At 38.3% G+C, this 25,053-nt stretch overlaps 1 protein-coding gene across 2 annotated transcripts; it reads left to right on the forward strand.

Moving 5' to 3' along the window:
- Positions 1-224: 224 nt before the first annotated feature.
- Positions 225-24,186, forward strand: pank1a (pantothenate kinase 1a). Of its 2 annotated transcripts, XM_030748272.1 has the most exons (9): positions 1,661-1,865; positions 8,583-8,680; positions 14,013-14,159; positions 14,398-14,603; positions 15,672-15,925; positions 17,315-17,491; positions 20,294-20,417; positions 22,465-22,590; positions 23,088-24,186. In XM_030748272.1, the coding sequence occupies exons 3-9, from the start codon at positions 14,030-14,032 to the stop codon at positions 23,145-23,147; spliced, it is 1,077 nt and encodes a 358-aa protein (XP_030604132.1). In that variant the 5' UTR covers positions 1,661-1,865; positions 8,583-8,680; positions 14,013-14,029; the 3' UTR covers positions 23,148-24,186. The 2 variants fall into 2 exon arrangements, with proteins under 2 accessions (XP_030604131.1, XP_030604132.1); XM_030748271.1 differs by lacking the exons at positions 1,661-1,865; positions 8,583-8,680 and adding an exon at positions 225-1,149.
- The last annotated feature ends 867 nt before the right edge of the window (positions 24,187-25,053 follow it).

Raw genomic sequence — 25,053 nt, forward strand, 5'->3', positions numbered from 1 at the left:
CATAAATACTTTTTATTAGGTATTTATTATATTTTATTGTCCAAATGTTTTTTGGAGAAGAACTATAAAATAGGTCTAATAATCAAAAATCAGATACTGATTTTAAAACAACTGCGATAAAACACTCGCCAAGAGACAGACTTTGCAGCTGAATGTGCTTTTTGCATGCAACTGCAGGGTCACTGCAGTTCATTTTCATGACTGATATATTGACTGGCAGCTTTGTGCGCGCATCACGCGTGGAGAGGACTGCGGGGAATGAGGATGACGGCCAACAGCGACGCTTATATATAAAGCGCCCACCGCTACAAGGATTGGCACCGTAGATTTAGTTGAATAATAATCCAGCAGGAAGCAGCCGCGGTTCATTGTTATACCGAAGGCGGCAGTGAACGAGTCCATTGCTGCATGTCTTTGTGTTAAAGTGAAGAACTGCGGTGCATATACTGCAGACAGCAGAGAAAACCGGTTGGAGGAGGTGAACGGGTTCAGGCCTGGACTGGAGGAGCTGGTGTGACGTAGCAGTCCACCAACACACTCGCGCGCCGGCCGCTGCTGCCTGCCAGGATCTCAGTTTAGGGAAATGACCGCGAGTGACCTCAAAGGAAACACTGTATTTTAGCGTCTGTTCGCAGTTTCGTTTTAAAGGACATTATAGTAAAATATACGACATAATTTAGCCACATATTTTAGATTAACATACGTTACATCAAGACGTTAGCTGGTCGCAAGAGTGCCTCATTACCTTACAAGACGGGCTAGTATTAGCTGGCTAAGCTAAAGTAGCCCGGTTGGTCACTGCTAGCGGCCGGGGATCTTACGTTTTGTTCCCCCCACAGATGCTAAGCTAAGCTAGGCTAGCTGCTGCCATGGATAAAGCCAAGTCAATGGTGGACAAGAAAGGAGCGTCGGGACCTTTTCATGTCAACAATGGGCAGAGCCAGAGGGTTTTTCACGGCCATGTCATGGTGGCCACTAACGGCAGCAGCTGCTGCAGCAGCAGCAACGCTTTCGGCTCAAGCAGCGTACCCAGCGGAAGCGGCACGTTTGAAAACATGCATCATCTGCACGATGCAGAGTGCAACGGGTCCCCGGCCAAGAGGTGCAGGCTACGGAGGAGGACAGAGTCTGTGAGGCGGCACAGACCACGTAAGTAAAGTTTGTTTTTTAAGCTGTTTTTGTTCTGATATGGATTTTCTGTATCTGCTGTTACTTGTGCCACATATTAGCCTGGTTAGGGCAATACCAACCGGCCGGGGTTTGCACAATCGCGTAGTGTTGCAATGATGTGATTGCAAAGGCTGTCACTCAACGTGAGCTCTGCCTCTCTGTTACATAGTTTTACTCTATCATAGCTGCGTTGTCCGCTTCAGAGCTCAGACTGATGTCCGATCATAATGGACAAATTAGCTCGACACGCAATCTTCAAGCCTGCCGTCGTCAGGGAGACCCCTCTTTTGTTTTTAATGAACCTCAGGTTGCATTTGGAGCGCTGTGATTGGTTGGTTTCCGGTGGTGAAAAAGCTCCTGATAAGTGGGCCTGGCTTATCTCAGCCAATAAGCATTGTACTCTTGTCTACAAGAGTAAGGGCGAATGTGTCGAAGTTCCGCCCCATTATTTACGGAATATATTCGGATGATAGGCGTGAGGATCATCCGGTGAAGTTTGAACTTCTAGTTCTACAATGTGTGAAAGTGTCGTTTTCTTCGCCGAGTAAAGTCTTTTCTGATCACCAGGACTGACTACGGCTTTCTTCGTAGATAATTTTTTAAAAACGTTTTTCTTTTTTATTATTATTATTTTGGACCCATCTGTGAGTTAATATTTTGCAGCATTATGAAACTTATAAGTGAAAAGAAACCTGGTAAGTGTGATTGTTTTGTTTTGTTTTTGTTTCTGTGTCCCGAGAATGTCTAGGCATTACAACTTATACATAATTACTCCTAATTACATAGAGATAACAGTTAATTAAAGTCAGTAAAGCTTTTGCACACAGCCAATTGCTCTCCATGTTCATGGACTGGAGCGTTCAGTGAAAGCCAGTGGGTTTGTGTGACTGTCATGGTAAACCTTGTTCCTGTTCTGTGGAGATGCTCGCGGAGTGACCACATGGGCGTTAAAGGCCTTTGTTTATAAGTCAGCATGACACCATTCAGTGAATCTATTAGTAACTATTTGGGAGAGACAAAGGCTGATGACATGAGTCCTGGTTTCTGCTTTCAAGTGATTTTTTTTTTTGTCACTTTAACCTGTGAGAAGCTTGTTCTACATTAACATTATGAGATCTTAAATACACTATGTATACATATTTTTTTAAGTGATCGGTTTTATTTGTTTACTAAGAAAACAGTTGTAGTTGCAAGCTTTTTCCAAAGTGGCTTGTATATGGTAAGAGATTTAAATATTCATATGCTGTGATACATACAATCCTTTCATTGTCATAAGTACTTTGCTGTTGTGTAGCAATATCAATATTTTTTTGTAGTACTGCTGCACTTTATTCACAGATGGAAAGAAATCAACCTGTAAAAATTTTTTTTTTTTTTATTATAGAATGATTTTACAGTCTTTATGAATGACTAATCAGAGAATTAAAATTATGAGTGGTTATTCTGTAGAAAGAAAATCCATCACAAGGAGATAAGACTTTGCCACCATAGCTTCTTTTGGTGGCAAAGACATGTTTACAGACTGTTAGATGCACCAATGTAGATAAATAATATGTACTTTGAGGTTTGTGTCTGTGAGTGATATGAGAAACGCTAGTAAGAAAACATTAAAATCACCATGATAAAACTTTACCATAAACTATTATAACATACTTTTTTATATTTCACAATATGATCTGGCTTTCTGTAATAACTGATCCACAAATCACGAGAGAAGTAATGCCACTGGAAGGAAGAACCTAAAAGAGAATTAGCCCAGATTACACAATAAAAGACTATTGCATCTGTAAACTTTGAAATGTCCGGTCAGAGCTGCTCTGCTTTATGTTTGAGTTATCCTCGGATGGAGGCCAGCCATCCTGTCAATCCCGGATAACTTTCTAAGCTTTTCCTCACTGAGGGCTGAACCTGGAATGTGTTCCCTCGGGGGTGTGATTTTTTTTGAAGTGGTTTTGGGTTGGGGTTACTTTCGGGTAACATTGCTTGTAATGCCCCTTATTAGCACCAGAAACAACTTGGCAGCAACTTGATACTTGTTTTCACAGTTTTTTGTTAACTTTTCACTTCAACTTTTTATTTTAAACCTGCACTTTAGGTTTTTATCATGTTTGTTCAAACAAACAAATACTGATGGTTAAGACATACAGACAAGTTAAAGACAGTGTTTCAACACAGTGCAAACATACTAGTAATTACAACTTTAAGATCTGGTTGTATAACATTTGGAAAAGTTGTGGACTAAATTAAATTTGGTCTGTATCCATTGCTGAAGTGCACTTTATTTCAATGCTGAGTTTCTGATATGAGTGTTATCATATCATTCTGTAGTTTCCCTAAAACTGGTTTGTGGGCATTTTTGTGTGTTCCTGAAACCTTTTTTTAACATGGTCCTGGCAGCGGGCCCATCTTACAAGTGCTCTTTAAATGACCATGACTCTATTAGCATTCATGGTAGAGAAAATTTCAAATGATTTTGGATAGAAGATGAGCTTTATGGTGATAGTTGGTGTATCACTCTAGCACAAAGCATTCACAAGGTAGTCTTGTCTGAACACAGACAGAAAAACCAGCTTCTCCTACATTTTACCATATGTGCTTCACATTACACTAATTCCTCAGCCAAAGAAAATTTAAATGTTTCTTGAAGGATGAGAATTTTGTAACTTTACAGCCAAAATGACTAAAAACTAGTCCAAGCAGCCTGTATGATACTTGAACGATAAAGGGTAATTAGGGGTGAACTTGTTGTAAAATCTTTATAAACTGTAAATATTTGTTTTATTGTTGCCCGCTTTGTAATAGAAAATAATTTCACCTTAACTACAAGACTAAGCTGAAACTTTCCCACAAGTGAAACTCCTCATAGTTTTAGATACATTCAGGTGGTGACTTTTTCATTTTAAAGACCTTTAATAAAGTAACTATGCCACACCCAGTTTCAATCTCATTTGAATCAGCCTTTACTTTCTGAGCATAATCATTAGTTTTGTAACAGAGTATCTCTCATAAAGAAATACAGGTTTGTTCAGAAGGTGCGCCACAGCTTCAATCAGTGTTTTACTACTGACTGTCGTTGATGGATTCAGTTTCACTAAATGTTTGGCAAATTGGGAGGGAGGAGATTGTGTCAGAGATTATGTAAATTAAGATGAGGGGAAGTGTCTGACCCATGAAACTCGAAAACCAACCAAAAGTTCTCCTCCACATTGAAACTGTGGGCAGTCCTATAGCTTGTTTACATTTCTAATGAGCAGAAAGACTGCTCTCTTCCTGATCTTTCTGTTTCTTCTATCAGAGAAAATAGACCTGATAGCAGTCAAATTTTCAGGTTCATAGTAATTCCCTTTCTAGCGCTCATGATCTATTGAATGTATATGAGCTTTAGTATATATTTATTATTGATACACAAACTTAGTAAAGGTACCCGATGTGCTAGTAGTAAATATAAATGTGATGATTAGGCCATCATAGCAGTGGTAGAAGGAGAGGTGGATGTTATAGGTGTAGTTGATTTTAGTATTTGTAGTTTAAGTGATAGACATAATCAGTTAATGTGATTACTTTTTTCTTGGTTATTGATGAAAACCATGAAGCCCACCATAGCATCTTAAAGTTTCTTTTAATCACGGAAGCACTAGGAATAGATTTACATGTGAGCCTGGACTACGAGTCATGCATTGTTTATGATACTGCAATTGTGTCTGTTTGCGCATATATTTCCCTGCAGATAGTGTACAGAGAGGGGTTTTCACCCAACACAAACTTACTCCATTGCAGTCTTCCAAAATCCTAACTGTAATGATGGATGTTGATGAAGCTGTGCATTGATCAAATGCTGATTGGTTGACAATTGTGCTGGAATAGCGAAGGGAATGACAGTAGAGTTCACCAGGAATGGAAGATGCGTGGAAAAAAAAAATCAAAGATTAAAAGAATACATTATGAAAAGTATAGGCTGTGGGTGCAGTGGACACTTTTCATTGTTTTTAGCATTTGATTTCACTTCAGGTCTTTGTATGTGATAACTGTTATCTTGCTGTTCCCTGCGGCTGGCTGATGATGAACAACAGCACAAGCAAGAGTAGCCCACAGACTGGTTGTACCACATACTTTGTATGCCGCCTCCATCATCAATAGACAGGTAGCTGGGCCGTCCAACATGCTACCACTACTCAACCATGATTTCAGCATCAGTTAAGATTTGTTTATCCATAGAAAACTGAAAAGCAGCTGTTTTAAAAATTGATTGATCATTTAGCAAAGTGTTTCCAGCATTCTCAGATCTTTTTTTTGTTCTTCACAAATTTGTGACATGGATTAATTGCACAAAAAATTGAAAAATAATAATAATTTTCTATGATATTACAAAATGAAAGGGAAAAAAAGCAGTTGATGGTTACAGTGCAGAACATGGTACAAGGTAATACTTGATATTTAAATGTGGGTTTTGGCCTTCCACCAAAGGAAAAATACCAGAACTGTTATTTTTAACAAGTTTGTAATAATACTAAGAATTCACGTGCATAATCCTAGCTACAGTGGCCACTATAGGAGAAATACATTTTAGTCAGCAAAGAACAAGAACATTAAATTTAGACTGTACCCCATAACAGCTGTGGCTGGTTGGTGTGTTTCTGTTACTCTTCGTGCAAAAAAAAATATTTTTATACATTATATTTTAACATAGACTAGATTTACTCACCCATCCAAATAACTGAATTCAGGTGTTCCAATCACTTCCACAGCCACAGGTGTATAAAATCAAACACCTAGGCATGCAGACTGCTTCTACAAACATTTGCGAAAGAATGGGTCGCTCTCAGGAGCTCAGTGAATTCCAGCGTGGTGACAGGATGCCACTTGTGTCAGTCGTGAAATTTCCTCACTACTATTCTATAGTCACCTGTTAGTGGTGTAAAGTATACACCACTAACAGGTGACTGTTGCAGTGCAGGCATTCTTTACACTGTAAAGTATGCCTGCACTGGGCTCTAGAGCAGCAGAGATGTGTTCTCTGGAAAGATGAATCACGCTTTTCTGTCTTGCAATCCAATGGACAAGTCTGGGTTTGGTGATTACAAGGAGAATGGACCTGTCTGACTGCATGGTGCCAAATGTAAAGTTTGGTAGAGGGGGGGATTATGGTGTGGGGTTGTTCCCTTAATTCCCTTAGTTAGCTTGGCCCCTTAGCTCCATTGAAAGCAACTCTTAATGTTTCAGTGTACCTTTGTGGGAACAGTTTGGGGATGGCCCCTTCTTGTTCCAACATGACTGTGCACCAATGCACAAAGCAAGGTCCATAAAGACATGAATGAGCGAGTTTGGTGTGGAAGGTTTTGACTGGGCTGCATAGAGTCCTGACCTCAACCCAATAGAACACCTTCAGGATGAATTAGACTGGAGACTGTGAGCCAGGTTTTCTTTTTCTAGCCTCAGTGTCTGACCTCACAAATGTGCTTCTAGAAAAACTGTCAAAAATTCCCATAAACACATTCCTAAACCTTGCGGAAAGCCTTTCCTTAAGAGTTGAAGCTGTTAGAGCTGCAAAGGGTGGGCCGATAGCATATTAAACCCTATGGAATAAGTTCACATGTGCGTGAAGGCAGATGAGCTAGTACATTTGGCAATATAGTGTATTTTAATTATATCAATACTTAGCAGTAAATCAGAAATAAAAAAAACAGATATGTGTCAACTGAATATTTTGTCATATTTTATGTTTTTACCCCAAATCACCTAAAAAATATGCCTGCCATTCATCTGAAATGACTGTACTCAGATAGCAAAGTGGCTCCGGACCAGAGCCACTGTGGAGTCTTTTCTATCTGTGTAGGCTGTCAGTCCACTGTTTACCTCAGCTGTGAGTACGCTGGGTGCGAATCATCCATGTCTACAGTATTTACTTTGAAGGAGGAAGTCACGCACTTATTTATGTCATATGGGACACCAGCAATACTTGTGTCCTGTCCTTTGCCATGCCCTGCTCTTTTTGCATGCTTCCATGCTTGCATTCTTCCGTACACATACAAGCACCAAGCCCTTTATGAAATCCAAGCTTAAAGGTGAAGCAATAGGAAATTTAATGGGTTGCTGTATATCCACTATATTGCCATAAGAATACTTATGACAATATAGTGGATATGCCAATGAATTCAGGTATTCCAATCACTTCCATGGTCACAGGTGTGTAGAACTTAGCACCTAGACATGGGGTTTTCAAGTGGGCTGCAGCACTCTTGACTTTGGGAACCACTGTACTACAAAATAGTAAAAAAAAGGATGGAAACAGCTAGCTGTAGTCTTCCTCTTTGCTTTGCAGTGAGTGGAGTTTCACTTCTGTGTTAATGACATCCATCCATCCATCCATCCATCCATCCATCCATCCATTTTCTTCTACTTATCAAATTCAGGGCTGCTGAAACCTACCTCATCTGTCATAGAGTGAGATTACTAGTCTATTGCAGGGATGTAAATGAAATACAGTATTCACAAAATAAGTACTCAATGACCAGGCTATAAATTCATGTTTGCTAATCACATGACCTCCCCTAGGAAGGTAGAGATACTGACACCCTCAGGACCAAACAGTGACACATCAGTTGTGAATGCATTTTTCATGAAGTGGAAACTTTGGCCCAACGCAGCCAATGTTGGCATGTTGGAAAAGTTCTTTAGAATATTTTACTATGGGTGGTAGTTTGTCTTGACCTATAATGCCAAACTGACAAAACAAGCATTTGTCACAACAGATAATTCATGTTCAATTAAACTGATATCTCTTTGATGTCCTTTTTTTAAATTCATGCTTTATTTAGCTACAAGATTCCCATTAAGATACCAAATATGTTCTTTCAAGAAGTCACATAGGTAGTTAAAAAAAAAACAAAAAAACACAACGAAACAATCTTACATACTTTTATGTACTCTACACGTGTTAGTAACAAAGAGAAATGGTAAAAGGCTTACAGGCTTTTACACATTCATTAACAATTTTAATCTCTGTCATCTATGGTTAACAGCTTTGACTTTGCAGTCTTTTGGGTGTCTGATTTTAATGCACACACAACATTGATTGTGATTGATGACTACCTTCGCTCTACCAGTTATATTTCTCAGTGCTGTAGTGGCCTTGATGAATAAAATGTAGCTTCTCTCACTGAAATCTAAAGCGGTACCTTTTGTTGCATGTGCTCCTTGGTCTCTCTCCCCTGTTTTTTGTCCAATAAGCCAAAAAAAAAATAAAATAAATAAAATTTAAAAAATCCCTCTACCTGCTAAAGAAAACACAAACAAACTGCAAATCCCAGTTTATTATCCTCTCTGAGCTTGAGTTCATTTATGATAGACTGAGGTGATATAAAATACTGTCCAGGTGGTCTGTCAAACTAAAATTCTGTTTGTTTGTTTATTAGAAATCATGGATACTGTGTTTTCTGGGACAAAGAGGAGATGGACCATCCAACTTGTGATCTGCTGACAGTTGAAAAGCTAGTACTTGCGATTGAATGAGGTTTGCACATTTGTAAAAGGCATCATTTATGCTGAACAATATGTAAATGTTTTAGTGGAACAGTGTCTTCTTCGAGGAAGGGCTTGCTTAGCCAAATAATGCCACACCAAATTCTACATGGATTACAGTTGCATGGATCTATGAAAGATTCATTAAGGCTGAATTGTACATAAAAGTTTGGAGTAACAATGTATTCTTTGGGGAAGGGCTTACTTAGCAACACAATGCCACAACAAAATCTGCATGTAATACAAAAGAGTTGGGCTGGTAATCCAACCTGGCTGTAGGTGAGTCCTGTCATCCATTGAAAACATTATGAAATTAAATGTGCAACAGAACTGTTGAGCAATAGAAATTTTGTATCAAGCTAGAATGGGGGAAAAAAAAAAAAAAAAAAACTTTCAAAATTTCAGCAATTGCTCTTGCCAGTTCCCAGTTAAGCAATACAGTGTAAGCGAATAGAAACCAAAGTTCCTCATTTTCAACATTTGATATGTTGTCTTAAATGATAAAGTGATTATCAATCATTGTGCTATTACATTTTGCACATTATCTCTTAACAGGGCTGGAAACAGGGTTACTGCTTTCCACTACAACGCACCTTATAGTTTTTGCCTCTTATTCAAGCACACACACACTAGTGGTGCAGCTGCCGTGCATGATACTTGTCTGCCCATGTTAACAATTTCAGTGCCTCAGGTTCAGTCCACATGACATCAACAGAAGGGGCTGGGGATTGAAACACCAAGCCTACAATTAGTGGCCACCCTGCTCTGCCATCTGAGCCACAGCTGATGCCTCTGTTATTAGCATTATCAGTGTGCCTTTAATGTGTTTTTAAGGGATTTCCACAATGACAACATAAAATTCTAAAAAGGGAAACGGTAAACTTGTAGTTTTCACACAAACCATTAAAAGGTCACAGTAATGATGTTAACACAGTTGCGGTGTCTATGCAGCTCAAAATATCCCTAGATTATTTATGTTTATTTCATGCAACAAGTCATGATTTTTTTTTGTACTGGAATATAAAAATTAATTAATTACATTTGTTTATATAAATTTAAATTGTGAATTTGAATTATGTACTGGTTGTGAGTTTGCTTTTCTGGCTGAGGCTGTGGAGAAAAACATGATTGTCACTTGAGGCAGACCCTGCTATGTACCCTGCCTGGCCTCTGTTGCTTTTGCTTGAAGTGTTGCTTTTCATTATATCAGAAAAGGAGATTTTTTTTTCTTTGAAGGAGGAAGGCAGAAATGTTAGTAACAATTCACCATACTTCTGCTGTTGTAGTTTGTCTTGTTATCTATTCATTTTGCAGCTTTGAAGGTGCAGCTGACCTCAGTAAAAAAAGCTGTCATGTCTATTATGAGCATGTACTTTATTAAAAGACAGAGAAAGAAAAAGCATAACAAGAAAAAATAATTCTTCTTTCTTTGTTTCGTGGGATAAAGTGACACTCATGAACATGCGATTAATGTTGTCACAAATGGAAAATTTTAGTTAAAAAAAAAAAAATCTGGCAGGTGCAGGTTCCACAGCAGGCAGTGGAAAATCAATGCCTGTCTGTTCTGATTTACAGGCTTTAGAGCAGGTCACTGGGTGAAAGGGCTCAGTGGCAGAGAAGTCCACAAAACAGTGAATCTGGTGGTAGGTGATTGAAAGAGGCTAATCCCCTTTTCAATCACCTAAGGTTAGCATTGCAGTGGCTAACCTTAACAACAAGACTATCACTCATACAATTTGTTGTAGTTTCCACTAGGTAAGGTGGCCGAAGGTATAAAAGTCTTGTATGAGTGTACATTGTTTTTAAAATGGTTTGCACAGAAAAAATGAGTCCTGAATAACCTATGGTCACTGACAATTTGCTGATATTGAAAACAATAGCAGTGATTTATACACCTGTGGCAATGGCGCTGAAAACACCTGAATTCAAAGATTACAATATGTGGCCCAATACATTTGTTCATACAATGCATCAAATGTGACACGATTCACCATAAACATGAGCTTGAGGTTTGCATCTTGCTGCTTATTTGTACTACAGCTGGATATGCCAGTAAATTTTTAGTTCCATCTTAATTTCAAGAGAAGAAACATGTGACTATGCAAAATTCTTGTGTTGCTAACTCCAGCTGCTAACAAATGAAATATGTTTACGAATCATCCTCCTTTGATGTGGAATCCTGAGCTCAAATTTGTTGGCTATAAATTGAAAGTGGACTTTGCCTCAGTAATCCAGACAGAGTCAGTCTGTTAACTTCAGCTGTCAGTTGTGAAATAGTCACTGTGATCATCATGCAAGGGCCACGATGAAGGCACAGAGTGGGCCATGAACAGTCACATGCAGACCTATAGTGCCCACTGTTCTCTTATGCTGGTAATCACAAAGTTCATTCTTTCATTACATTGCATAAGGATGAAATGAAATCTCCATAGATCTCAGTGTTGTTCCAAGTCTAATTTACATTAAGTTAAAACAATTTTTAAAAAATTATATATATTTAATACTTTTTGCAATTTTTTCTTTGTCTTATTATTATGGGTTTGATAATTGCAAGGACACTAGGTTGTTTTTTTCAGCTTTTTTCTCTTCAAGTTCAAATAAAATGTATTGTTAACATCTAACTGCTTATTCTGTATTTACAGTGAAAAATATAAACCGTTACCTATAACGTAAATTCCATGTGCTGATGTATAAAGTAAGTACACATCACAGGTGTCAGTGTGTGCATCATACATCTTAGAATAGCGTGATCAGCTGAGGCTTTATAGAAACATGCTTCACATGTTTAAAATCCGAGCAGTGTGTCTGTAGGATTTTGTTTATATGCGAAGGACCTTGGCTTGTATTGTCTCTGCGCCGTTTACCAGTCATGCACTAAATAGTTGGCTTCAACACATTCTTTTGTTGAATGCTGCAGCACGGGGTTTAAGTGAGCATGGTTGTCTTGAAGACCAGCACATGGTTTCCATTGGTCCAAGCTACAGACAAACGACACTGCTGGTTTTAAATGTCATTTGGGAAACCTTCCTTATCATTCTTGTCTAACCTCTGTAAACACAGTTAAACTGTTAAACTTTAATGTTTTAGAGGCTAAAGGTATGCTGTGTGTTTTTTTTTTTTCTTTTTCCAATTTTGTTCAGAGTAACCTCACTTTATTATCAAACCATTGTTTACCAAGAGTTCAACCAGAATTTTTTTAATTTGCTGACGTGCCAAAGTAGTTGGTTTCTAAATATAGCAATATAGAGTATGCACAGCTTGAAAAGGAAACAAAATTAAGTTTGAAGTCTTGTTTTCTGACTTTTTGCTGTGTTGTGTCTTATAACAGTTTAAAATCATTTTAGAAACATTTTGTTTTGTTATTTTTGACATTTCAGTGATCCACAAATTGCATACAATGCCTAAATCTCTTTGATTATTTGAAAACAATTTTATGTTTAGTTTTTCTCATGTGCCAACATCAGTGGTTCAAATCCAAGTTTAGTTATCTGTCACTCATATGTTTCATTAACTATTATGTTCTTTTTGACTAACATTCCTTAAAAACACAAAACAAAATAAAAAAATCATCAATAACATAGAACAGAGAGGCAAGAAAAAAAAAAGATCACACTAGGAGCAGTGGAACCAGTGTGTTATTTTTGCTTCCAAAATGACTAAAGCAATTTGGTGTCAGAATAGTTGCACTTGTAAGTTGTATTAATCCTGTTACTAATCAACCTCTTAATTCTGCAAATTAAGCATACTAAGCTGAAGCGAAATGTTAAGAAAAGCAGATACCTGTAAGTTAAATTTAGTTGTTGCTTTGTGGTGAATTAAAATCATCCTGCACTGTCAGTCTTCTTTCATCCTGGCCATGTAAATGTTAATTTAATTAAATCTATTGAGAGACAAGAAGCAAAGGAAAGATATGAGGAGGAGCGAAAGAGAATGTAAAGTAAAATAAATTAGATTGTATAGTCAAAACAGATACATATGATAAGCTAGATAGGGGTAGGTTTTAAAAAAAAAACCACACATTTATTTTACCAGGTGAAATGTTTGAGAACCACTTCTCATTTACAATCATTACCTCAGTTACAAGCATGAACTAATACGCAGTTGCTTCTTCCTAGTCCTTTCTGAAGGGGAAATGGACAATTTTTTTTTTAATGTGTATTAACGCTTGTTACTCATGTCTAAAGTAAAGATTTGATTGAAGCTGAGGGAACAAGAAGGAAAAATGTTTAGACAGAGGGGGGAGGAAGTGGGAGAGGAGACAAAAGGAAGATGGATGTGTGTATGAGACTGTGGCTGAGAGGTGGAGAGGAGAAACTAAGGGGAAAATAGGAGACTGAAGAGTGTGAGATACAGAGTGAACAGGAGATGATGGGCAGTGGTAACTGTTTCTATGGTAATCTTAGCTCTCATTGAGATGTGTTTTTTTTTCTGGCCAGTGGCTCTGGAAATTTTTCCTTTTTTGTGCTGAACTCAGTGTTCTGCCCAAAAAACTATCAAGACCAGATTGTTTCCCCTCTCTCAGGTTTTTCTATCATTCTGTGTACAGTGCTGGTACTAAAGCCATCCTAGAAGCAAGATTGCCATCTTGGCAGTGTGGACATCTTTACTGCTTCTCGGTAGCTATTTGGTCAGATAGTTTGAAGCTCCAATCTAAATGAATAAGGAGGCATCATTAATAAACTGCGTGGATAGAATTGCCTGTTCAGTATGATGCAAAAAAGTTATGCTATATATTGTTGTTACGCAACAATATATCTTCATTAACAGCTCAGTGCAGAGAACCAACAGAGTCAACATGTCTGGTTCATACTGGCAGAGCACTGAACAAATTTATGTTATGGTACAATTAGCCGGGAAAAACAGTCATTTTATTTCCTTACATCTTTATAATGATATCCATAGACTGAGATAATAATGAGCAGATGTGCCCTTTACCACACAGTTGACACATGTCACCACACATGTGTCAGTGCAACAACACAGATGGCTCATATCTTTCCCGGTTTATCTTTTAATTGGCTCTTTGGGTAAAGGGATGGGGAGATGACTGCCATTGCTGGTATGGAGTTCTTGCATAGATTTCTATTAAGGATTAATGTCTTTGGTGTTAATGTTTTTTTCATGCAGCTCTGCTCTAGGGCTGCACTTAACAGAGTCCGTCGTGAGTCAGGGGTATTTTCTTTGTTTTGGCAAAAGGAAGTATGTTTGTTTATGTATTAACAGAACAACCAGAATTCAAGATGTTTTTTGATATTTTATCTGTGTAATGTTGTGGTATTTTTTTTTTTTTTAATTAAGAATTTTTTTTTCATTTCCTTCTCCAGCCTTCCCCTGGTTTGGTATGGACATTGGTGGGACCTTGGTCAAGCTGGTGTACTTTGAGCCAGTCGATATAACGGCAGAGGAAGAACAGGAGGAAGTGGAAAACCTCAAGTCAATCCGCCGCTACCTCACCTCCAACGTGGCCTATGGTATGACTATTTACACATGCAGATTCATGGAGGTATGGCTGACTGGGAAAGATGATACCAGGATATATGCTAGAGTTTTATAATGTATGAGATGAATTTTGTTATCAACTTCAAATTCAGCTTTAGTAGACCATGGTAAGAAGTTTTTTGGGTAACTTGATTGCTAAAATGATCTTAAAATCACAACGCGAATCGGCCCTCAATTCTGTAATGTAAAAATCATTCCTTTGTCATTCAGGTAAAACAGGTGTGCGTGACGTTCACCTGGAGCTGAGGAACCTGACCATGTGCGGCAGGACAGGAAACCTGCACTTCATTCGCTTCCCAACACAGGCTATGCCGCGCTTTATTCAGATGGGACGGGACAAGAACTTCTCCAGCCTGCACACGACACTCTGCGCCACTGGAGGCGGAGCCTACAAGTTTGAGAATGACTTCAGAACAGTGAGTGTGCAGTATATACAGAGATAATGAAGCACTGAGTAAAAATTCTGGTTACTGACAGAGTTACAGTGATTAGTTAATTCTTAGCTGAGAGAAACAAAATCTGTAGTGTGGTGGGTAACACATTTGCCTAACATGCAAAAGTTCTCTAGTTCATGACTCAGAGGAGACACAAATCCCTGGGAGGTTCATATCAGTAAAAATCTGTGTCAAATTAAATGTGTGGATCCATCCACTGTGGTTACCATTTGCAATTAATGGCCAATTTAGACTTTTTGCAGAGAGTCTTCATACATCCTACAGTGTAACCATACGTGTGCATTGGGCAAATATCCTTTTTTGGAGGCAAACATGTTTGTCCCTTAAGTTTTCCCGCTGCTTTGTCCTTTCCAATAGTTAAATAGCCTCTGGGAATTTGGTGATAACTGAGTCATTTCATTGAGGTTTTTCATTCATTCATTCTGACTGATCCATTAAAAAAACTGCAATGAAAAATAGTTGGAAATACATGGGAGGAATCAATGCTACTGAACACGCCAATCACAATCCTTGCAGCACAGTGGCACAACATGAAGTTACATTTCTAAGGAGGTGTATGTCAGGTTATGGCGTAGGGTTTCAGAAGGAGTTGAGATTATGGACATACCTGCAGCTTAGATTTATGTACATGTACATGGTACACCCTGTACAGGTCATCAGCCTATTGCTGTTCTTCGGGTATATAGTTTTCTACAAGCAACCAGTTCTCTTCTCAGTGTTTACACCGATAGAAGCATTCATACTTTACATCTATTATCATGTTATATGCTTTTACAGGAATGTTCATACAGGCAGATTATTTCTTAAACCCTACCACAGCGTGCATCTGGACAAAGAACATTTAAATTTTTAAATGTCATTTTCAGTGTAGATGTGCTTTGAAATTCATCTTAATGCAGTAAAACTGACAAATCAAGGGTTTCAAGGACAGTTTTAATATTTTACTTTAAATCATCAGAAACTGTTTAAATCCCTTTCAGATAAAATAGTGCCATCTGAATGTTTGAAACCTTCTATATTTGTGAGCAGATGGCTGACCTGGAGCTGCTTAAGCTGGACGAGCTGGACTGCTTGATTCGTGGGCTGCTGTTTGTCGATCGGGTGGGCTTCAACGGACACCCTGAGTGCTACTACTTCCAGAACCCATCAGACACCCAGAGCTGTGTGAAGAAGCCCTGCACCTTGGACAACCCCTTCCCTATGCTGCTGGTCAACATCGGTTCAGGGGTCTCCATACTGGCAGTGTATTCCGAGGACAACTACAAAAGGGTGACTGGGACCAGGTGAGGAGAATGGGCACCTCTTTAAGGGTGCGCACACACACTATTTAGAAGCAGAATTGCAAAAGTTTATTAAATAAAAAAGTGCCAGTGTTGGAAAATAAGTCCCGCTGAGAAGGGAAGGGAACGGGCACACACAGATATGTTTGGTAAAATGTTGTCAACTGGGCCCGAGTGAGTTCAAAACTCAAAAAAATACAAGGATTGGAGTTGTTTGTTGTGGTGAAGTCCATCTTAAGTCCTACGACAGTGTGTTTTGAAAGTGAAGTTCTGCGTGATACGTATTTGTACAAGAATGTGTACAAAAGGTGAGGGTGGCTCTTTTATGTCTTTAGTAGATCCGGCAGATATGCCGAATCACCTCTATTATCACCTTGTGTACCTTAGTTCTTATGCAATAGTAGAGCTAGATGTAATCACATAATGACCTGTAAAAACCTTTAAGAACTTAAAGTTCCTCCTAGCTATTATGTGAGCATGTTGATGTTTTTTTTTTTTTTTTTGTTGTTGTTTTGTTTTTTTTCATTGATTTGAGCATTTACTCAGCCTCCTGATTATTCTGGCATTCTGTGACATCTTAGTTCACCTAATAAACTATTTTTTCAACTACAGCCAGCCAGTCCCTGTGTGGGTTTTCATGTGCTGTCACAGTACACCATTGGTCATTTGTTACTTCCTTGTTCTGTAAATGGCAAGTGTGTGTTATTGCAGCTGCTCACCATGACATCAGAGTGTGTGTGTGTGTGTGTGTGTGTGTGTGTGTGTGTGTGTGTGTGTGTGTGTGTGTGTGTGTGTAAGGCTTTCATTTCAATCTGGTGCACTTCGCCAAGGAAGAGAAACATGAGCAAACTGCAATTACATGTTGTGAGTTGTGTATGATATTTTAGTTCAAAATAGCAGTCTGATGTTGGCTCTGTTTTTCCTCCCTTATTCAGGCACCAACAAGGTGTTTATTTTGTAGCATTTATATAGTATGTTTAAAAATAACCTTAATTCACCAAAGTGCTGTACACATTTTCTGACAGGCAATATCAGAATGTATGCAAAGAAAAATAAGATGATCTGTATGGAGATAAATGATAAAAAACATAAATCTTGAATGCTAAAATTGTAAGTCACTGAAAGGCCATAGAAAGCATACGTCTTAAGATTTTTCTTAAGATATTTTGGTGACATGCTTTGCAGTTGAAGGAACATGTGTGACATATTGTTTTGGCCTTGGTTTGTTCCAAGGTTGGAGTTCATATTGGCATTATTTGTAGCGTCTTCCTGTCACCGTTAAACTGTTCACACCTTTTCCACTGCCTCTGTCAATCTCAAATGCATTTTTCTCCCTTTTTTTTCTATAATTCATAATTCATGTTTTTTGTCTCCTCTTTTTCTTTCCTCCAGTCTGGGAGGTGGTACATTCCTGGGGCTTTGCTGTCTGCTGACAGGCTGCGAGACGTTTGAGGAGGCTTTGGAAATGGCTAGCAAAGGTGATTCTACAAATGTGGACAAACTGGTGAAAGATATCTACGGGGGAGACTACGAGAGATTTGGCCTACAGGGCTCTGCTGTAGCATCCAGGTAACTCTCCTCTCAATGCTAAATGTATAAATGGTAATTGATAAATATACTGATATTATCCATTTAAACTTCTGAGTCTGTTGAACTCTTTTGAACCATAAAAAGGGTGTTATGGAGCAAGACAAACATCCAGCACATTTTATTCATTGGTAATTATCCTCCGTTTTTTTTTTTTAACATTAACCCATTAAATGACGCTCTTCCTTTTTTAAAGCTATTCTTAGTGGTACAGATGAATAGAGACTGAGGAGCAGTAACGTAAATACAGAGGGATGCAGTGAACAGCTGTGTTGGGTTTTTATTACTGAACTTTGACCAGGATGCACATCTTTTATTTATCTGATTATTGATCTGATCTCTTCACTTCTGACATGACGACCGCGCTGGTTTTCATTAAGTTTTCACAGGACTCTGCAGTTATTTCAAGAATTCAATAAATTCCATGATTTTAGTAGCTTGTAGAACCACCTTTAGCAGCAATAACTTGAATTGAACAGTATATGTATGACTTCATCAGTCTCTTACATTGTTGTGGAAGAATTTTGGCCAACTCTTCTTTATAATATTTTTTCAGTTCACTGAAGTTTGTGGGCTTTTGTTTATCCACAGGCCTCTTAAGGTCCCTTCACTATATTTCAGTTGGATTGTGTTCTGGACTTTGACTGGACCACTGCAACACCTCGGTTATTATTTATTTATTTATTTTTGTTTGTTTGTTTTCAGCTGTTCTGTGTGCTTGGGATTGTTGTCCTGTTGCATGACCAAATTTGGGCCAAGTTTTAGCTGTCTGACAGATGGCTTCACATTTGACCTGGAATACTTTGGTATACAGAGATGTTCACGGTCAAATCAATGAGTGTTTGATGCCCGGGTCATATGGCTGCAAAACAATGTCAGCTCTTCACTGCTCAGCCACCACGCATGACAGTTAGTAAGAGGTGTTGTTGTGTTTGGTTTTCACCAGATGTGGCGCTGTGAATTATGGCCAAACATCTCCACTTTGCACTCGCAGTTTGTTTGCAACTTTGTAAACTTAAACTGTGCTACCATACTCTTTTTTTATTGAAAAGGAGATTTCTTCTGGCAACCCTTCAAAACAAATTCAGTGTTTTTCTAATCATACTGTCATGAACCTTAACATTTAACATACTGAGGCCTGTAGAGTGTCTTAGGATTTTTACTGGGATGTCCACTCCTGGGAATATTGTGGCATTGTGTTAACACAATCCTGAATGCTGCAGAACAGCAAACTGCCAAAATGCCTGCTTTTATAGAGGTGATCACACTTGCTGATGACTCATGATCAGTTAATCAAGTGTATTTGTTTAGCAGCATCTGGTTGCTACTTACCGTCTTCATTTCTATGGACGCAGAACTTAGGTTTTCACAGAGTTGTTGAAAAACTTTCTTTTTCACATGACTGTATTTGACGCTTGTAATTTTATTGTTGTCACCCCGCTGGGTGGGCAGCCAACTTTCAACTTTGTGAACACAATAACTTGAGAACAATGTCACATAGATGCATCTACTAAACATCTCAGACAAGTTTGAATCTTGGTGAATTTGACCTTATAGAGCTTAAGGTCAAAGTCAGAGGTCAAGTTTTCTGAAAAGTCTTGTGAACACAATAACTCAAGAACAGTGTCATGTAGGTTCAAATTGATACCATATATGGATTTACTAAACATCTCAAACAAGTTTGAATCTTGGTGACCTTGACCTCAATGTAAAGGTCAGAGGTCAAGTTTTCTGATAATCTTGTGAACACGGTAACTTGAGAAAGATGCCACCTAGGATTTTCAAACTGATGCCATAGACACATCTACTAAAAATCTCTGACGACTTAGTTCTTACTATAATGTCAATTGCAGAAAGTGACAGTATTCTCAGTAGTGTATATTTATTATGATTTTAGCATTTCTTATTCCTGGTTCTTATTTAGCCATTTGTTTTTGAATTGATATCATAAATAAAGCCTCGGAGGCTCATATGCACCCCATTAAGCTCTACTGAGACCTGGTAATTATGGGTTCTTTAACTTGTACTTCTAGCGGATTCGTGCCACCTAAAGCTTGTGCTGCGCGGAGGCTGAGGGGTAGCACTAGCAGCTGACAGTATTTTTGTAGATGTCACAGGAGATGTTATAGGAGTTCCTTTCAGCTGGCTGCTTTCCTGCTGCCCTAGACGGTACTGTTACTGTTCAGCAGCTGTGAATTATAGATTTGTTGTAGTTATGGAAGACAGATTAAAAATAAAAATGGTGGAAAAAAACTTCATGGATGTGGGTACAACACTGAAATGAATCTTAATTCTTGTTACAGATTAATAGCTAGATAAACCTACACTGACAGCTGATTAATCAATAATCTAATCATGTAAAGTGGATGAAATGACCGTGGGATTTGGTGAGTGAGCTGAAAGCTCTGATTGATGTTCTCAGGTGAATGAGTAAATTGCAACCTGATGGGATGAGACGAATTATCTAAAATGAGGGGACACAGTTTAGTGCAAAAAAAACAACCAACAAAAAACCATACCAGTAAATGAATAATGCTACACACACAGGCTTAGTTTAGCATGTATATAGTAAACCTGAACCTCTGGGTTCAGAGTTTGATCCATAAAACACGGCAAAAACACATTTTATCACAGTTATCAGGTTGTAATCAGTGTCTTGTTATGGTGTTCTTGTCTGAAAAACACAAACACACACAGTGTGTTATTGTGCAATCTACAGGTTAAGAGTTCATCAAACAGGAGCATGTCTTTTACAACTTGCCTTTTATATGGTCTCTCTTACAGTTTTGGTCACATGATGAGCAAAGAAAAGCGAGACAGCATCAGTAAGGAGGACCTGGCCAGAGCCACGCTGGTCACCATCACTAATAACATAGGATCCATAGCACGCATGTGTGCAGTCAACGAGGTACACACACACACACACACACACACACACACACACACACACACACACACACACACACACACACAAAACTATGCTGTACCAACCATAACAGGTACATCAAGGTTATGCAGTACAGATACTTGCATGATTATATCTACTGTCACATAATTCATTATGATATTTTTTGTTGAAGTACTCAGGAACAGGCACACTGACCAGAGTTACTTAGTCAGCACATCAGTAATCTACACACTACGCTTTACTGGCTACTCAGGATTACTTAAAACATGAAATCAACAAATGCTAGTCAAAAACACATTGACAATTTACATATTAAGCTTTATATAACTGTTTAATCATAGAAAAGAGATGTAAGTTGTTTTGTTGTTGTGTGGGGTATTTTTTGCATTTTTAAGAAGCAAAAAAAATAATATCTTTAAGTCTTTTTTTGGAAGTTTTTTGGATTTGTTGATGTTGTAAATCACACAGATTTTCTTATAACAGCAACAAAATCACCAGATTTCCTCCCAGCACGCTTTTGAGCACAGCTGTGCATTGTAGTGTGTTTTATTCACTCAGCTGTGAGCTGGAAGAAGACAATTCTGGGGTTGAGGTTACTAGCTGACAATTTATAAAACAAAACAAACAAAACATTATTTTAGTTTTAATAGTCAACTGGAATGTTACATAAAACAACAACAAAACTGTGACAGTAACTGCTAAAAGTGAGGTGAAGGATCTGTCTGGAGTATTTCTACATGCTGTGAGCTTCTTTACAGTGTTGCCTTGTGGCATGGCGATCAAGCAGCATTGTACAGGGCTATCATTGCATGCAGAGCTGCAGCGAAGAAACACATGCTCACTATAGGGTTGGTATAGGAGGGTTTCTTTAAATGGCTTTTGAAAGTCATACTGATAAAGTGATTTATCTTATTGTACATAAAAAACCAAGATAACTGGATTTAAGTCCTGTATTTGACCATTATGTGTGTGCTGGTTAAGCTACACTGACAAACAAACACTCGCCCTGCTAATCATACAGTTAGAATTACATACACAATGCAGGCCGCAGCACAATTTATTATAAGATTTTGTGTGTGTGTGTGTGTGTGTGTGTGTGTGTGTGTGTGTGTGTGTGTGTGTGTGTGTGTGTGTGTGTGTGTGTGTGTGTGTGTGTGTGGTATTTTACCAGATTTCATCAGTTTGTTTGGTAGCTTGTTTGGCTCTCTAGCACCACAGTGTGGTTGTGGTTGAAAAATGCATTTATTTATTTAACATATTTTCTTTATTGTTGTATTTGCAGATTACACCTTTTATTAGTGTCAGTTTGAATTAAAGAAAATAAAAGGGGACAGAAATGTACGATGACATGGATTAATGTCAATGTCATGATAAGGACGATGGAGTTTTTAAAACATTTTTCTTTAACTAGGAAGTGAAACACCTGCAATGTAGAATCACTTTTGTGAGAGTGTCCTGGGCCAAGATGGGAGCTTTTTGAACTTTGCAGTTTATTAATTGTTAGCCCATAAATGTGGATTTTAGACCCCGACCAATATATGATTTTTAAAGCCACATAGAGGTATTTGATGATTTAAAAAGCCAATATATTAGCAGATACTTTTTGCTTTCAGACAGAGTCCTTACTGAGATAATATGACAGAGGCATTTCAAAATTATCTTGTTTTTATTATCACTACAAGTTGTGCATTACCTGTGTTACCTGTACCTGCTGGGATCAGCTGATTGTTGCCTTTGTGTTGCCAACGGGAAGTTGTAGAGTGCCCTCTGGTGGACAAACTATGCAACACTCATAACATGGTTGAAGAATGTTTCTCTTGTGGCATCATTTACTTTTTACATTTTCATTTATCAGCCGTTATAAATGCCAATACAGATATATCAACAAAACTATAGCTAATACTATGACTAATGTTGGCCAATATATCATTTGGGCTCTAGAGGATTTATTGTGTTGTTATTGCATTCAGCTTGATTTCACACACACACACACACACACAATGGGTCACAGTTTCTCTAAATTTTCATTTGTTCTTTTTCTTATCAGAAAATCGAACGTGTGGTGTTTGTTGGGAACTTCCTTCGTATCAACACAGTGTCCACAAAGCTGCTAGCCTATGCCATGGACTTCTGGTCTAAAGGCCAACTAAGAGCCCTCTTCCTGGAACATGAGGTGAGCAATGGCAATTTTTTTTTTATGTCACATTTCATTACATGCAAACTCAATGTGCTTAACAATTAAGATAAAGACCAGTGTAGGTTTACAGTGCCTCAAGGAAGTGAGAACAGCAAAACATAGTAAAACAAAGCAAAAAATAAAAATATTACTGAGTGTAGGCATGTACGAATAAAAAAGTTGTTTTTAACTACTGTTTTTAAATGTACACACAGTTGTAATTGATCTCGGGTCAGCAAGCAGCTTGTTCCTAAGAACAGGACCAGAATAACTGAAAGCACCCTCAGCATACTTAGGTCTAATTCTGGAAACAGTTAAAGAATCTGTACCTGATGACCTAAGTCTACTGGGGTGTAGACAGTGAGCATGTCAGAGGGCCCATGGGGGGGCCAAACCATTGAGAGCTTATAATAACATTTTAAAGATAATTCTACATTGAAGTGATCTCAGTGTGTGTGAGAAGTGTATTCACGTGTTTGTCTTTTTTGCTCCAGGGTTACTTTGGAGCTGTGGGAGCACTGATGGAGCTGCTCAAGACAACAGAGGACCCCTGAAAGAAATTCTGTCAGGACAACATCAACATCTTGACAAGACGATGTCACCTGCCCTTGGAGGCCGTGATGTCATCAACTCTTAATGCTGTGACATCGACAACTTTTGAAGCTGCTGAAAGGTCCCATTCGTAGAGGCCACTAAAGGAACACTAAGAGAAAACACAGAAACTGATAAAAGCCATTTTTAATAATTTAACACCTGTAAATATTGACGACCTCTAACATCCATCTCCTAAATTTCCCATGATCCCCTTATCATAGAGGTTTTAATATTGTAATCTTTTATTTATGGTTTCCGTTAATGGGGTCTGCTGATTTCTGTAATCAGCCCTGTGTCAGGAAGCAGAGACACAAAGTATTTTAGTGTATTTTGTTATTGTGTGTTTGCGTGAATAGCTACTGTAGCATTATGTCCTGGGGACAGTAGTGCACTGGGAAACAGTTTGTGCAGCAGTTCTTAAAAATAGGATACCTTTGCAGAAAAAGTTACTCCTGAATGAGGGATTTTTACCACCAGCAACTCAAGGAAGTTCCTTTTGTTCAACTGCAGAAACATCACTGAGGGGTCGGGCAGCAGTTTGTTGCACAAAAAGTAGCCCATTACACTACTGTTTCTAAGGAGTGCACTGAAGCCAAATCCTGTTGAGATTCATGCATTACCTGCCTCCTTCAGCTCTGATGGGAAGCAAAAAAAAAAAAAGAAAAGAAAAAAACCACAAACAAAAAAATGGTCTTTAATTCTTTATTTTGCTTCACTGCACATGGCCTTTGCTTTTTGTTTGTCTCTCCTTTGTCTGCCTATATGTAAGCAAAACTAGCATCACCAGGTTGCCATGCATTCATACTCAACCTGCTGAGTTTAGTGTGAGGTGACGGGACCAAGACGTCTTCCAACAGATTGAAGTGCATCATTGATTTCTGTTCTGTTCTGGCTGCCGTGGCCAGAACTACTGTTGAGGACCCAGTCTGACTCAGCTACTTGTGTTTGTGATGTATGAAATACTCGCTCTCATCCTTCCTTTTTTTTTTTTTTTTTTTTTTTTTTTTTTTTTAAAAACTTCCTCTACTGCCTCTCAGTGTCAGCAAGATGGAAGCCTCTTTCATCCTCTTCTGGCTTTCTGCCACACTGCTGCCTTGTTTGGGTGTTGTAGTGTGATTTAATTAAATGTTCAGGCTCAAAATCCCAACATGGAATAACAGGTTAGCTGCGTTAGTATAATTTTTTTTTTTTTTTTTCTTGGGGGGGGTTACCCCAACATGTTAGACTGTGTACCATTCTGGTGGTGCAGATACTGTTTGTAGCTGTTCTCCAGGTTTGATCCATGAACTTGTATTTTCCCCTCTAACCCCACAAACAAGCACTTGCAGAATGATATAGGAGTTTCCCAACATTCCCAAGCACTCTAAGCAGGAATTCTGTACTTCCTTGAAACAGCCATAAAAACCTGGAACATATCCAGATACAAATTGCTTAAGCATTGTAATGGCTGAAAGTTGAACTGATTGATCAGAATTAACCACAATTATGTGGCAAAAACAAGACTTTAAAAAAATGCCATTTAACAGAGCAATGGATTCACATGCTATTGCTGCTGATTCTTGCTATGTCCATATTGTCACTAGCAGTGAAAAATATTGCAGAGATGTAAAAAAAAAAAGAAATTGTGTATTTATTGTATATTTGATAATGGCATGTGCAGCATTAATATGTAATATTTTAGCTGAGCCATTGCCTTTTTGAAAGGAACCCTAACCTGATCTGCAGTTATTTGGAAAAGCTGAAATTTTAAGTTACATGAACAGATTTGCGTGGACGCAGGAAATGTGTCTTTAGAATTTACTTGTAGAGAGCCCTCATTATCAGCACCTTTTTAGTCGTTTAGTTGTTTTTGGGGAAACACGGACC

Source organism: Archocentrus centrarchus, chromosome 15 (genome assembly GCF_007364275.1).
Source record: "Archocentrus centrarchus isolate MPI-CPG fArcCen1 chromosome 15, fArcCen1, whole genome shotgun sequence".
Taxonomy (NCBI): domain Eukaryota; kingdom Metazoa; phylum Chordata; class Actinopteri; order Cichliformes; family Cichlidae; genus Archocentrus; species Archocentrus centrarchus.